At 38.2% G+C, this 14,307-nt stretch overlaps 1 protein-coding gene across 4 annotated transcripts in view; it reads right to left on the reverse strand.

Annotated features, from left to right (window-relative positions):
* MEI4 (meiotic double-stranded break formation protein 4) overlaps positions 1-14,307 on the reverse strand; it is a 125,311-nt gene that overhangs the window by 52,414 nt on the left and 58,590 nt on the right. For all 4 annotated transcript variants that reach the window (XM_077782324.1, XM_077782323.1, XM_031504411.2 and 1 more), the window contains exon 3: positions 4,069-4,317. In XM_077782324.1, coding sequence (XP_077638450.1) covers positions 4,069-4,317 — 249 coding nt within the window. The remainder of the gene's footprint in view (positions 1-4,068; positions 4,318-14,307) is intronic.

The raw sequence follows: 14,307 nt of genomic DNA on the forward strand, positions 1-14,307 counted from the left end.
GTATGATTATTATTCAGTGTGGACTGCTGTTAATCCCACTAACAAGGAAGACTCCTTTATGAGGCTGCAGATACCATACCCACTGAGGAAATCTTCAGATTTTGGTCTGACCTTTCTGAAATCATCTGATTGGTTTCTCTTTGAAAATGAGCTTAAAAAATCTATTATCAATTATTTTTTCCCACCACTCCTTTTAATGTAAGGAGGCAGAGGAAACATCACAAGCTATATTACTTAAGTCATGATGGAGAGCTTTGCCCTTTCAGAAGTTTGAAATCCAATTATTCAGAAAATATTTTGACTGGCCATCATTTTTCCTGCTATCATCAAAGCAGGACGTACCTGATCCTGTCTCTGCCTACCAGGGAAATCCTGGGGTGTAAGAAGAGAACCCAGAGTTTCTGCCTCTCCCTTTTGAGCAAGAAATCCCCAAGCCATAACATACAGGGAAGTGGAAAGGGAAGAGAAGGCTGAATTTTGTGGCCCAAAGCAAGGCTGCTGGTAAACTGTAGCTATGTAATGCTTATAATCAGTTTTACTTCAGCTGTTGAACTGGCTAGTTCCAGTTCTATAAAGCTCCCAGTGAGAAGAAATGAGATTGAAATGTCTTCATTCATACTAATCTACAAAGGAAGTTGCTCCCTTTTTCCACACGTAAAACTAAATGCCTCAAGGAACACCAAGTTAAGGAGTGAAGCAGGAGATAAAAAATTCTTGTTTTCTCTAGGTATTATTCCCAAAAGAGATACAAGTTGCTTCTTTGACACAGAATAGAATTTGGAGGACAGTATCCTGAAAGGTGAAACACAGACCCAGGATACAGTTAGAAACGAGACATTCAAGTTAATCACCTTGTGACTCAGAGGTCAGCATTTCTCTAAACACACAGACACACTGTGATAGGGTGGTTGGCACATGTGCTACTGTGGAGGCTAAAAACGGGAGGGAACTCCAGGACATGGCAGAAGACATTCCACTGTAAATGCAAAGTGACAACAGAATGCTCAAATACTTTAAGTGCTTATTCTTGAAATCACACCAAGAAGTTTCTATCCTCCTTTCTGTGAAATTTTAATCTGAATCAAAGAAATGCATGAAACTTTGATTTAACATGAGATTTGACTTTTTTTCTACCCATGGACTTAGTTGTCAGGACAATACCATCAAGGTGAAAAATAACAGGTAATTGCAAAAAGATTTGCTTCTCCCCATCCACATATTATTGACACGCAGCCCAAAGCACCACCAAGGAACAGAGTCCTTATATTCAGAAAGACAATGAACAGTAAGTCAAATAAGGACCTTCCACACACAGCACAGTCAATGAATTCTAACCACTATACTTTCATAAAAAACGCATTAATCTGTAAGAACTCACACCACCAAGTAGTTTACCTGCAGCAAAGCATACTTCTTCCCCTAAGTTAGGAACCCACAACCTTTTTAGTGTCTCTGAGGACAAAGAACTATTCAGGTGGAACAAAGAAATTTAGGCATCATTTCTTTTAAAAATGGATTCTTTGTTCTTTATGCTTCATGTATTTGCACATCTGTAGTGTGTTCAACTGTATGTGGAGGGGGAAAACAGGTACCACAGCTTCAAAGTGCTCACAAATTTCTCACGTAAGGGAAATAAAACTCCATGGCCAGTTTCTAGTCATTCCTGAAGTCTCTGAAAGAGCTACTACTATTATTAATAATATCGGGTAGGAGAGGAAAGCTCTCACATTCGGGATGCAAAGCAGAGAATATACAGCTGCAAAGTGAATCTTGTCTGAAGAACTCCAACTGTTCAATTCTCAAGAGGCACCAGCAGGAACAAATGCAGTCTTATCCTTACTGCATGAGATTTTCTGGTGGTGGATTTTGTGAAACCCAAATATTCCTGTATCTAAAGTTGTTAATCAAAACAGAAGAAGGACATAGAAAGGCTTGGAGTTTGAAATATTTTTATGAGGCTGCATTATTTTAAGCAGAACACCAACTCTAGAAATGAGGCTGTAGAAATGAATGGAGGAGGAAAAGGACACATATCTGAAGACTACTTGGTGCTAAGAGCAATCCTAGTAATCATCCTCAGCCCTAAAGAGCATATCTCTGGTATGATATTAGGTGGAAAACCTGGGAAACCATAATGATGGCTTGATGGATCTATAGTAGTTACACTTGAAAGGCTAATACACCACTTATTTCTCCTTACTTAGATTCAAGCTCCTTGTGCCTTTGTATCTCAGCAGTAGCCATCCTTTAGCATCTATTCTCCATGGGCTTGGAAAAACTCAAAACTGGCACAGAACACACAAGAAAGGGTTGTTTTTTTTGGTGTTTTTTTTTTTTTGTTTGTTTTGTTTTGTTTTTATCTTGGGGCAGAAGATGTCAGTGGTGTAGTGGCCCATATTTCAGTTAGGCCTTGTTTCTACAACCATCTTCCCATACATGTCAACCACAGATGCTCTGCTACTAACATACATCATCAACTTGCTATCACAAGGAGTGCATAGATCTCACCAACAGATATTCCACCAGGTACCAGCAGCAACCTTTCTCTATTCAAAAGCAAGAAGGAGCATTTGTCTCCAGTGGAATTGTAATCATGAATGCACATTCAGCAAAAACAATGCAGGTGTAAGACATCTAAAATTAGAAAATATTATCACATTTTAAATCTGAAAACAAACTTCAGTTTGACTAGGGTAATGAAAATTAACATCCTTTGCAAGAGGTGTTATCTGCCAGGGACAGTTTTCTCTGCCTATCTCACAATTAAAATTTAGAGTTTAGAGAATCTTTCAAAAATTACACTTAGAATATGGAAGTTGCAAGTGAATTGATCTTGTTTGCTATGTTTTGCTAATTGGTAGTGTTTTGTGTGTTCTGCTTAATCTAAAACTAGAATATCCTCTCCAGACATTAGATATTTATAAATTTCTCCTGATAATATGCAGGCAGTTCTTCAAAACATAACCTAGCTGGAAACTGAATCTGAAAAGTTACTTTTTTAAATGTCATGTTTGAAATAGGTTGCAGAAAATAGACACACAGACAATAAAAAGACAAGAATAGTAATTAAATCACTTCTCTGTAGAGAAAGGTCTATTATACTAATTAAATACATAAACCATTCTTCTAGCTGAAGTCTAATGCTCTCCCCATCAGTCAACATTACAAATTAGAAATCTTTAGGCACGGCAATAAAGACACTGTTTCAGTACCAAAGCAGCATGGTAAAGCCTCATCAAGTTTTCCACCAGGGAGCCTTCTAAAAATCTCAAGTCATAAAGCAATTAGCTATACATCTTGATTTTAGAGATGATTTTAGATTCTCTCCTTTAGCCCAGAGTATTTTGACCTTATCTCCCAGGAAAGTATCTCCCCAGAGGCTAGAGAAATCCTCCACTGCCTGTTTTCCAAGCTCACACAGTGCCACCGATATCTTGAACTGACCTTACTACACATGCACAAGTCACAGTGCTGTTTGAGACCATCCTTTTTGTTTTTTTACTCTTCTTTGACTAAAAGTTTTCCTGAATCCAATAATGTAAGACTCACAATATTTTATTATATGTCATAAAAAGCATTCACAGCATCCACTGTCTCAATACACTCTCAGAAACAACAGATGTACAGTCCAGTGCCTACCCTACCTTCCTGTTATGCATATTAGGGATTAGTGCTTCCAACACTTTAGTCTTAAATTCTAATTTTAAAATCTGTAGGGTGGTTAAAATATATGCATATTTTTAATATACAATATGTCTTTAAGACATGTTCCAACTGTAAATGCAAACTAGTTCTTACAAACTATTTTTAAGGTTATATAGTAACATTGTGTATTGACAATCTTTGTCTGCAATTATTCTGTATAATACACTGATTCTGAACTTTAAATATATAAATTATGCATAAGCATCAAATTCTCAAGCACAATCCCATTCCAAATGAATTAAGTGTTCCACTACCTCAGAACTTTGGGAAAACAAAAATCTATACACTGAAGGTTCTCACATCTAGGTACAAGAAATGGTACAGGCTATTGCAACATAGCTAGAAATTATTTGAGGAACTTACTATTTTCCAAGCAGAATCTTGGAGAGATCCTGTTTAAAAGAAGTTCCTGTCGTAATTGAAGAACTTCAGCTTCCAGCACTTCCACTTTCCATTTCCATCCAAAATCTTGTTCGGATACAGTTCTGGCAAGGTCCTCTGTGTATTCTTTGGAACTCTTCCCTGGTGGTTTTGAGTGGATAATTGCAAAAGCCAATGCTAGTTTTGATATTTTCAAATATGAAATTTGATTTTCTCTTCCACCTTTGATTTCTATTGCATTAGAAAAAACAGAAAATAAAAAGGTTACTTCACTATGACTCCATTAAGGAAATGACACAAAATATTTTCTTGGCTTTGAAGACTGTTCAACAGTGAGACCAATTCTTTAATTTCTAGTGCATTCCTAAATCATCAAGAACAGAAATACAAGCATTTGTGCACAATGTGAGAAGAGAACATACATGAGTTGCACTCAAATATAAAAATAAAATTCAGCCAGTGTCTGAGAATAACTGTGGAAATAGTAAGCACTTCAAATAGACTTATCCTAGCAAAATTTTTAATGCAAATGTTATCTTCACTAAAGCAAGGGTGAAGAAAGTAAAAATACTAACCTCAAAAAACCCATCCTGACACTCCCTCCCCCTCAAAAGAATTCTGACATGACAGAAGAACCCATGACAGAAGAATTTATTTGGGGTCATTTATACTTAAATACAATACATATAACTTCTTGAAAGTGTACCAGAAGGTCTCAGTGCTCAAAAGATAAAACTTTGAGGCTATGTCTGGTTTTGGACACCTGGTTTTGGTGCCTTTGTAGTTTTAAGTCTACATTAAGCCTCAAGCCTGCAGAAAGCTAAGCAGACAGCATCAAACAGATGCAAGTGACTAGTAAGTAAGTGAAGAAGACAGATTTATAAACTTTGATACAAACAGTGAGAATGGGGCAAAAGGCATTAAAAGAGTCAGAAAAATAAAATATTAAAATAGATTATTACATCATGTGCAACAGCACAGAGCCTAGGAGCAGAGAAGGAAAAATTAAATTAAAACCAACTAATATTAACCAGTCTATCTAATTAGCAGAGTTGCTTTTTTCCCCCTAATTTCACACCATTTTCATTCTGTTGTTTGATGTATTCTTTTCCTGAAAAAATATCACTCCCAAAATAATAATTTAAGAAAAAAAAATCACTTCCTACACTTTTGCCCTGACCTTAACATCTACAATTTTTTCACAGTGCTGTTTTTTTCTTGTTATCCATCAAAGCTGCAGGTTAAGCACTAATAAGTTGTGTTGAACAGCTCTGAAATAGCCACAATACAAGTTTGAAAAAGGTATTTTAGGTCATCTTTTCTCCAGATCATCTGCTATCACTAAGCTGATTTCTTCCTCCGGTTCTACTCGACTTAGATAGTAACTCATAAATCATCATATATTCATTTATCCAACAGGGAGATTTACAGAAGGCACTTTATGTACAGAAGGTTTTTATGTATTTCTTTCACCTTTCAAATACTTCTGAAAGGCACAAACAATCCCTGTGCACTCCTTGCACTCTGTCCATTCAAACACAGCATCCAGTTAACACTGTACATAGAACAGAGCAAAAATGACAAGACTGCAAAAATTCCTTGGGATCTATTTACCTACAGCTATATTTTAAACTACTCTTCTCCACTTGAAACACCCCATTTCTGTCATGTGTCAGGGTAAAATCACCTAATCTAAGCCGCCACTGCATTCTTACATGAATTATATAGTAAGCCTTTAGAAACTGAACTATACTATAGTTACTTAAAGCATTTCTACATTAAATGGTACTTTGGCAAAATTTTTGATAAAGCAAATCTATTTCACACAACTTTTCAATTCATATCTAGAATTTCAGTGAAAAGCAGAAGTTGATTCTCTCAATCTCAAAGGATTAGCACCTCTGTGGGAGAGCTAACTGGTGTAAGACTCTTGCTTGCCTTATACATCAAAGGAAATGTTTACAAATTCAAAAGCATACAAGTAATTGAACTGCATTCAAAGCTGTGAATAAAATGAAATATGTGGAACCACACTGAAAGAAGATTAAATAGTAACAGTAAGGTGTCCAAAATATTGGGCTTTGAATATGAAAGGTGCTTCCCAGATTACATCATCAATAGAAATTTCACCCAGATATTACTCAAACAGGGTCTGTTGAGCTCCATTCTTACAAAGTCCCTGCACAGAGCATAACGATAAATTAGGGCAGGCAGAAAAATGTCTTACACTGTTCGTTTAACATTTTGGTACCTCTAGAGACCACTCTGCCAAAGCTTTCTGATTCATCTTCCTTTTAAGGACAAACACATATTTACTTTCTTCTTCATAATATACTTTGTCAGTATTAGTATTCTCCTTTAAATTACATTCACAGGAGTTGCAAAATGACCAACATTCCAGTATGGGACAGGGAGTGGTATTTATGCCAGCATTTCATAAAAGCTCAGGTGTCTTTTATCATCAGCGTCACCACCAATACCTTATTTATTGTATGCTATTTCTCCTTACAGAACATACTATTGCAAAGAAAATACAAAGTTTGCTGTCTGACCACTGACATATTACCACTATGCTACCAATATGAAATGCTACTTTGGTATCATTTTTTGACTAACAATTACCAAAATAAGGAGAGTCACTTTTTCATTTTATTTTGAAAGGGACTACTGTGTTTTAAACATAACAAAAGCCTTAGTGCACAAGGCAACAGTACAGTGGCGACAAATAAAAGGATCTTTCAACCACAACATTCCAAAATGCTATTTTCTAAAGTAGATGTATCCCTAGTAAGTCACATAAACCACATAAATCATTACCTAATTCTGCTTTGAGAATCTTATATAGCATTCCACTTTAAGACATACATTTAATAAATGAATTAATGCAATTTGGAGTTTGAGGGATGCTTTTCCTCTTTAACATTTTATACAGACTCAGTTCTACAGCAGGAGTTCCTTACACTGAAAGAGTTTAGGGAGATATTCTTATTCTGGAGGAAAAAAATCACTGGATTCCTGGATGCATTTCCAGAAAGAATGGATTTCTTCAAGATTTTATGGAGAATAAACAGCTCTTTCACCTGCTTTTTGTTACTGACACTATCACCATCTCTCTTTATTTATTTTCTGATTAGGAAAAGAGAAGTTTGTGTATCAAAAAGCAGAAGTTCTAAGAGCTGATTGAGGCTTTTCACCATACCCCTAAAGGAACAACTGCTCTCTCAGAAACTACTATGTAAGTCTTCTAGAAAAAAACACACTGGATGACACTATTAGAAATATGGTGATGCTGGCCAACTGTGCATTAGTAAAAATTGCACAGCAATCTGTTGGTCTCAGGAAGTGCTGAACCACCAAATATATTCCACTGAAAGCATATTGGCAGCTACAGAGTTTTATCAATAATGTTTTGCTATCAGCACAGAAATTACATCACTGGTTGGGCAGAAAAAAGCTTTAGAACCAAACCAAAAACTTTCCTTGATTAAGAATAGTACCCGACCAAGAGCACAAAGGAGTCACAAGTCTAATTCTATCTGCTAAGGCCAAAATATATCTGACATAAGAGAAAGAGAAAGGTTCAAGAATTATCTAAAGCTCCATTCCTGTGATTACTCACTGTTAAGGAGAGAACCAGTAATCCCTTGCAAATTCTGCTGGAAGGAGGGCTCAGCACCCCAACAACAGATACCCCCTGGTGACAGGTTCCCTATGCAAACACCTCAATCCACAAACTGATATTGGAAGAGCACCCAGAGGACATGATGGGTTAACAACAGTGTTGAACAGGGCTAAGTCTACAGATTTCCAATCCAACAATGACATTCCATGCTTTTAGCTCTCATGCAGAGAGAGGGTGCTGAGAGCACAGACCTGCTGAGATCCTAGCCATGGAAGACTGCTGAGCAATTTTTCACCTGCTGAAATAATTACAAAAGAAGTTATGATCCGTCCCATACAGCTTTGTGTAATATAACCAAGGGGAACTGAGACGTGGTGTAAGATCCATTGAAGACCTTTGATATAAGAAGGAAACAGGGTAACGGGAAGAATCAGCATAGTCTGATCCATAAGCACTACCCTAATCAACCAATCTTCCAGTGCAGCTTTGCAGGTGCATTTGATGCAGCAGCTCATATGGAGAGACTGAAATGTTAAGGGTTAATGACTCAAAGAATCAGCCATTTGCAGAAGGTGAATTCTCAGCTCTAGAGGTTTTAAGAAGTCTTTAAGGAATGTTTATAGGTAAAGGAAGTGAACTTCATATATTCACTCTTCTGAGCGGTACATACAGTTTTCTCACTGACCATGGAAACAGGTAAATCACAGAGAAATGGGGGGAAGGTAGCCAAGTTATGGCATGATTTAAGATTACAGGGTACTGTACAGGGTACAGGGTACAGGGTGCCAAACCCAAAACCTAAACTCACTTGGAATAATTCAACACTGGAGTAATACTCAGACCTTAGGTGTGATTTCCAACTTTGGCCATGAAACTCATGGCTAATAATGGAGGAAACTGCTGCAAATGTCATAGACAAAATCTTATTGATTTCATAAGGATACTCATTTGTTATTCAGACCACTATCATATGAATTTAAAAAAATAATTTCAAAAATTAATAGCATAAGATACAAAACAGACTGTAATTCATTTAACTTACAGGCCATTCCAGGGCTTGGTTTTCTCCACATGTGAAATTTTTATTTATAAATAAGATGATTTGTCAGGACACAAACAAAGTGCCATTCACCACTAATACATAGCTAAGAAACTTCAGACCGCCCTAAATGTATAAAAAAAATTATCTTCCTTTGAAACTTAAAGAATATGGTCTGTCCTCAAAGGCACAACCATTCAAGGAAAAACTTTTGTTACCATGATTTTTACTTTAACTAGTCTGTTAATTACACAGTGCAAATAAAGGTGAAAAAATTACCCACATCTTTGTAACCTCATCTGCTTTATACAATAGAAACCAAGATATTGACTCATTATGATGGAGCACAAAATGTTGCAATTGCTGCAGTGGAACTGGACTGAGCTCAGAGACATACGGCCACAACATTAAGCAACAATAAAATAAACTTGATTTAATTGGTATGCCTAACACAATGTCATTTGTGTATATTATAAACAATGATAATGTGACAGCTACACAATCAAGCTGAACTGAAGTATGCCTCCAATTATGCAGCTTTTATTGTAAAAATCTGTATTACACCAAGGCTACTCCACAGTGTCATCTTTAAACAACCTGTGCTCAAATACACAAAGACATGTAATGTGGACATACTCAGTGAGGGAAGAACTTTTCCTACATCAAGCCTAACAATAACTACAGCATATTTTTTTCACATGCACTCAAAATGGTAAAACAATACTGAAAACAATAAATATTTAAAATACTTTAAGTCAAAAGCACAATGAAACTCAAATGTAGCATAATTTATTTCTTCAAATTCTATCTTCTAAATAATTTTAGCTTCTAAAATCAAATCTTATAAATTCTCCAAATCCAAATAGCAAGAATGAGTTGAAAAAAAACATTTTAGAACTTACTAATGTTCCCCAATTATAACCACTTCAGAGAATTTAAGGACATAAGCAAACATAATCCGTCAGGATTTCAGCAACATTTCTGACGTAGGATTTATCTCCTCATAACTACAGAAACCTACAGTTTAGGTGGCTACAACTGAGCTAGCTGTCTGGACTTCTTTTATTATCAATGGGCAGAAACAGAGATTTCTAATGTTAAAAATAAGCCAAGTCATTTGTACATTTTATGGTAAAGTCATGACCCAGAAACATTTGTTTCCCCCCACGGACTACAAAGAGTGTTAAGATGACTACATCAGACGCACACACATGTATTGTGGACAGCCAACTGCACTGAGATGAGCTGGTGCACCACAGGCAGCTAAAGCAAAGACCTTCAAAGACCTATTTAAGCTCCCTAACTAACAAGAGAAATTTTGCAAGATTGAGAGCATCACCTCTTAAAAGAAGTTTGTAATTCTAGATCTTTTTGATACCTCTGGGGGAGGAAAAAAAAAGGCTTTCTAGAAAAAAAACCCAGAAGTCAGGGGAAAAAGTTTGTAAGAATAACTTTGTGAACATATTACAATGCACAAAATAGCAGACAGGTGCAAATTAAAGACATGAGAAACATCAAGTATGCCTAGAATTATGTAAGCATAAAAAATTGGTTTGGCTCTTGAAAGTTTCTTGGCCTCACTCTTCAACAAGATCATCTGAAAATAGTAATTTAAGCCTGAGTTTTATGGTAGCTTAAAATTGTGTATATATTCTCCCTACAAGCTGAGAGTTCTTCCTTTTGATCTTCTTTTTCTCCTCCAACAGAAAAAAAATTCACTTACAAAATATACAGTGAATCTGGCACAAAGTGCCATTACCATCTTTCTCTTTACTATTCTGACTACTAAAGACACAAATATGTTTCCAGAATAGGGAATTTATTCTATAAAACCTGCTGTTCAGAAATTAAAGTATAACTCAGTGGTGTAAATTTATCTATTCTTATGTCAGCACAGATTTCTTCCGCTACCAAAACAGAACTGTGCTCACTTAATCAGCTGGGTGTAAATCCATTTGGTTTGGGAACTGAGGATGTACTTTTCATTATAGCTTTATGAGATGAAATTTATGAAACCATGAAACTCAAACCTTTATTCTTTTACAAAGTTTCACATATGTTAGTAATAATTACATACGGAGTAAATTTACAGGTGGCATTAGGGACTGTGGAAAACAATCCCAGCCTTTATACACTGAGAAGTTACAACAAGAAAGCAGCCTTTATCTCCCCAGTTTCACCTATTGCAGTGACTGTATTAGCATTTGAATGCAGAATTTTAAAGCAGCGTTCAAAAAAAGGCAATCATCAGGAATTTGGAGTTTTTTATGAAGACTGTTTTGCATATCTCCTCTTCCCATGTTAAAATATAGTGACTAAAATATCACCATAATTTCCTTTTCAGTTTCACACTTTCAGCCTTTACCTGAAGAGTTCAGTTTCCACAAGTTTTTAAATCTACAAGATCAATATCTTTCAGTGATACTGATTCATTCAGGTAGCTTTCCAGAATGCATCCACTGTATTTGAAAAATCTTGGGTTTGGGTTTCTTACACAAAATTTAATATAGGCAGAAAGAAAGATGAGATTGTTCAAAAGGAAATGTCTGTAATAGAGGACAAGGAAAAGAGGGACTGCTGCTAGGAATCAAGTACTCTAAAAAGCATACAGCATGTGATAAATAACGAATCCTTACATATGCTATAGACACTGACATAATTATAACCACATTTAAATATGCAGTGTCTAAATATTAATTTATGAAGCACTGAAAGTTGAAAAAGACAGCGAACCAATGAAGAGACTTGCCAAGGATTCACAGCCAAGTCCATAGACAAGTACTTTTTTACACATTAATTTGGCTCAGTTACTCGTTTACTCAAATTAAGACAACATCTAAGCCCTGAAGATGATCAGAAAGCTAGAGCACCTCTCTCCTCTGAACCTAGGTTGAGAGAGTCGAGGTTGCTAAGCCTGGAGAAGAGAATGCTCCAGGGTGCCTTTCAGCACCTAAAGGGTATTACAAGAAAGCTGGAGAGGGACTTCTACAAGGGCAAAACAAGAGGGAATGATTTTAAACTGAAAGAGGGCAGATTTAGATATTAGGAAGAAATTCTTTATTGTGTGGGTGATAAAAGATTGGAACAGATTGCCTGGAGAAGCTGTGGATGCAAATCTTGGTTTTAGCTGGGACATTTTCTTCTTAGTAGCTGGTACAAAGTTGTGGGTTTTAGATTTAGTATGAGAATGACGTTGACAACATCCTGAAGTTTTGATGATGCTATGTAGTGTTTACCCTAAGTCAAAGACTTTATAATGTCTCATGCTCTGCTATTGAGGATGTGCACTGAAAGTTGGGAGGTGAGCAAGGCCAGGGCAGGTGACCCAACCTGGCCAAAGGAATATTGGGGTCTCTGTACAGAAATAGGCTGAGCATTGGTTATCAGGAGCTGAGCAACCATGTTCATCACTTGTTTTTCTTTTACTCTCTCTTTCTTTTACTCTCTCTGGGTTCTTTTACTTTCTCTTCCTTTCCTTTTGACAATTTTTCTTATTAATCATGTTATTAGCATACTTAGTATCACAATTATATAATATTTTTATTTCAATTATTAGATTATTCTTATCTCAACCCATTAGGTTTACCTTTTCTCTAGGATTATCCCTGCTGGGGTGGGGGGCCTGAAGAAAAGGCTGTTGGTATTTATTTAGTGCCAGCTGGGGTTCAAGACCAGGATGGATGGGATTTTGAGCAACCTGGTCTAGTGGAAGCTGTCCCTGTCCATGGCAGGAGGGTTGACCTAGATGATCTTTAAGGACCTAGAACTCCAGGCCATTCAATGATTAATACAAAATTAATCATTACTTTCTTCCATCAGTCAGTGAGAGAAATGCATGTTTCAAGCCCTATGATTTCTGAATTCCTAAGGTCAGAGTGATCAGAAACTATAATTTCAATTCACTGAAATTGGAAATAATCAGGAAAAATATTGGTAACTCTGATAATTTTTTGATACTCTATTTTATCTGCATATTCACACAACCTTGGTTTTTTTTTTTTAACAGGAGCACTAAACATTATTTGAATCCCAGCATCCATCCAACAAAACTTCACAACAGTGCTTTTCTTTGTGACTTTGATGAAATGGACAGGAAAAAACTTCAGATTTGTAACTAGTAGAGACAAGTAATTAATAACTGATTCTTTATTATTAATAACCAAAGCAGTGTAACTTTCATGCAAAGGCTCCCATTTCCTCATAAACTCAACCTTTCCTCAGGAAACCACCCTGATCACCCGAGGCTGCCCGCGTGGGGCCGCCCCACAGAGACAAGGCAGGTGTCCCATTGGAACCAGCTGGTTGTCCCAGGGGAATCAGGAGAACCAGGGGCCCGTCCGAGGCAGCTTTTGCACATGAGGGATGTCCCCGAGGCCCCCGCAGCCGCGGGCTGGGGGCACCTCCCGGGCCGGCGCTGCCCCTCGGAGCCTCCCCGCAGCGCCGGCGGCCCCGCGCCCCGACCCACCTGCAGCGGCGCCGCGGCGGCCGCAGCCCGGCTCCATGGCCCGCGGCCGGGCCGCGCCCCTGCGGGCAGCTCCTCGCCGCGGGCCCGGCGCTCCCGCTCCCGTCGGCCCGGGACGAGCTCGGCTGCTCCCGGCGGGAGTAGGCACAGCCCGCGCACCGGCGGGGCTGGGATGAGAGGGAAGCGCCAAGGCCAGCTGGCTGCAAAGGCCGGCTCATCGGGAAGGAGCGGGAAGGGGGGAGCCGTGGAACCTGGCAGGACGCATCTGAAGGCCCCTGGTGCTTCCGCCAGAGCAGGAAGGGAGCGGAGCTGTGGGCAGGATTTTAGGGAGCGTGGCCCTGGAGTGCGGCCGCAGGCTGGGCCTGCTCAGGGTCCGGGTGGCAGAGCTCGCCATCACCTGGGTCACCGAAACCGCCCCCACGCTTTGACACCTCCTAGTGCTGTAAATTCCATGAAGGTCTCTCAAAGTGTCTCACTTACGACTCTTCAAACTTTTCTTACCTAAAACATAGCCCCACACTAGCCGCTGTGCAGAAAATAAACTCTATCCCAGCTAAAACCAGCGCAATGTGGGATCATGAAACTTTAACAAGGCTTTGGAAATAGAAGCTGCCTTTTGGTGGAAACTCTGTGAGCCAAGCTCACCAGTTAAGAAATTATCTTTGTATGAAAAATTACTTTCTCTACACAAACCGTGATGAAAAGGCTGTGATAAGCCTTCTTGGCCAGAAATTGAGTATATAGAGGCATAGAATCAGAATAATTTTGTCTGGAAAAGACCTTTAAGATCATTGATTCCGGCCATTAACTCAGCACTTCCAAGTCCACCACTCAATCATGTAATTCAGTGCCACATCTATACATCTTGTAAATACTTTCTGGGATAGTGACTCCACCACTTCCTTGAGCAGCCTGTTCTAATGCTTGACAGCCCAAAGAAATTTTAACTTGGTTGAGGAAGCTGAGGAGGGAAGACAGGAGAGATAAAAAATGAGTAATGAAGTAAGATGCATTAGGTGCAGTTAGGCTTATCACAATACATCCAGTTTTTAAGTAGAAGGTGGTCAATCTTTCTGAACACAGAAGTATTCAGATGTG

This window comes from Lonchura striata, chromosome 3, assembly GCF_046129695.1.
Source record: "Lonchura striata isolate bLonStr1 chromosome 3, bLonStr1.mat, whole genome shotgun sequence".
NCBI classification, from domain to species: domain Eukaryota; kingdom Metazoa; phylum Chordata; class Aves; order Passeriformes; family Estrildidae; genus Lonchura; species Lonchura striata.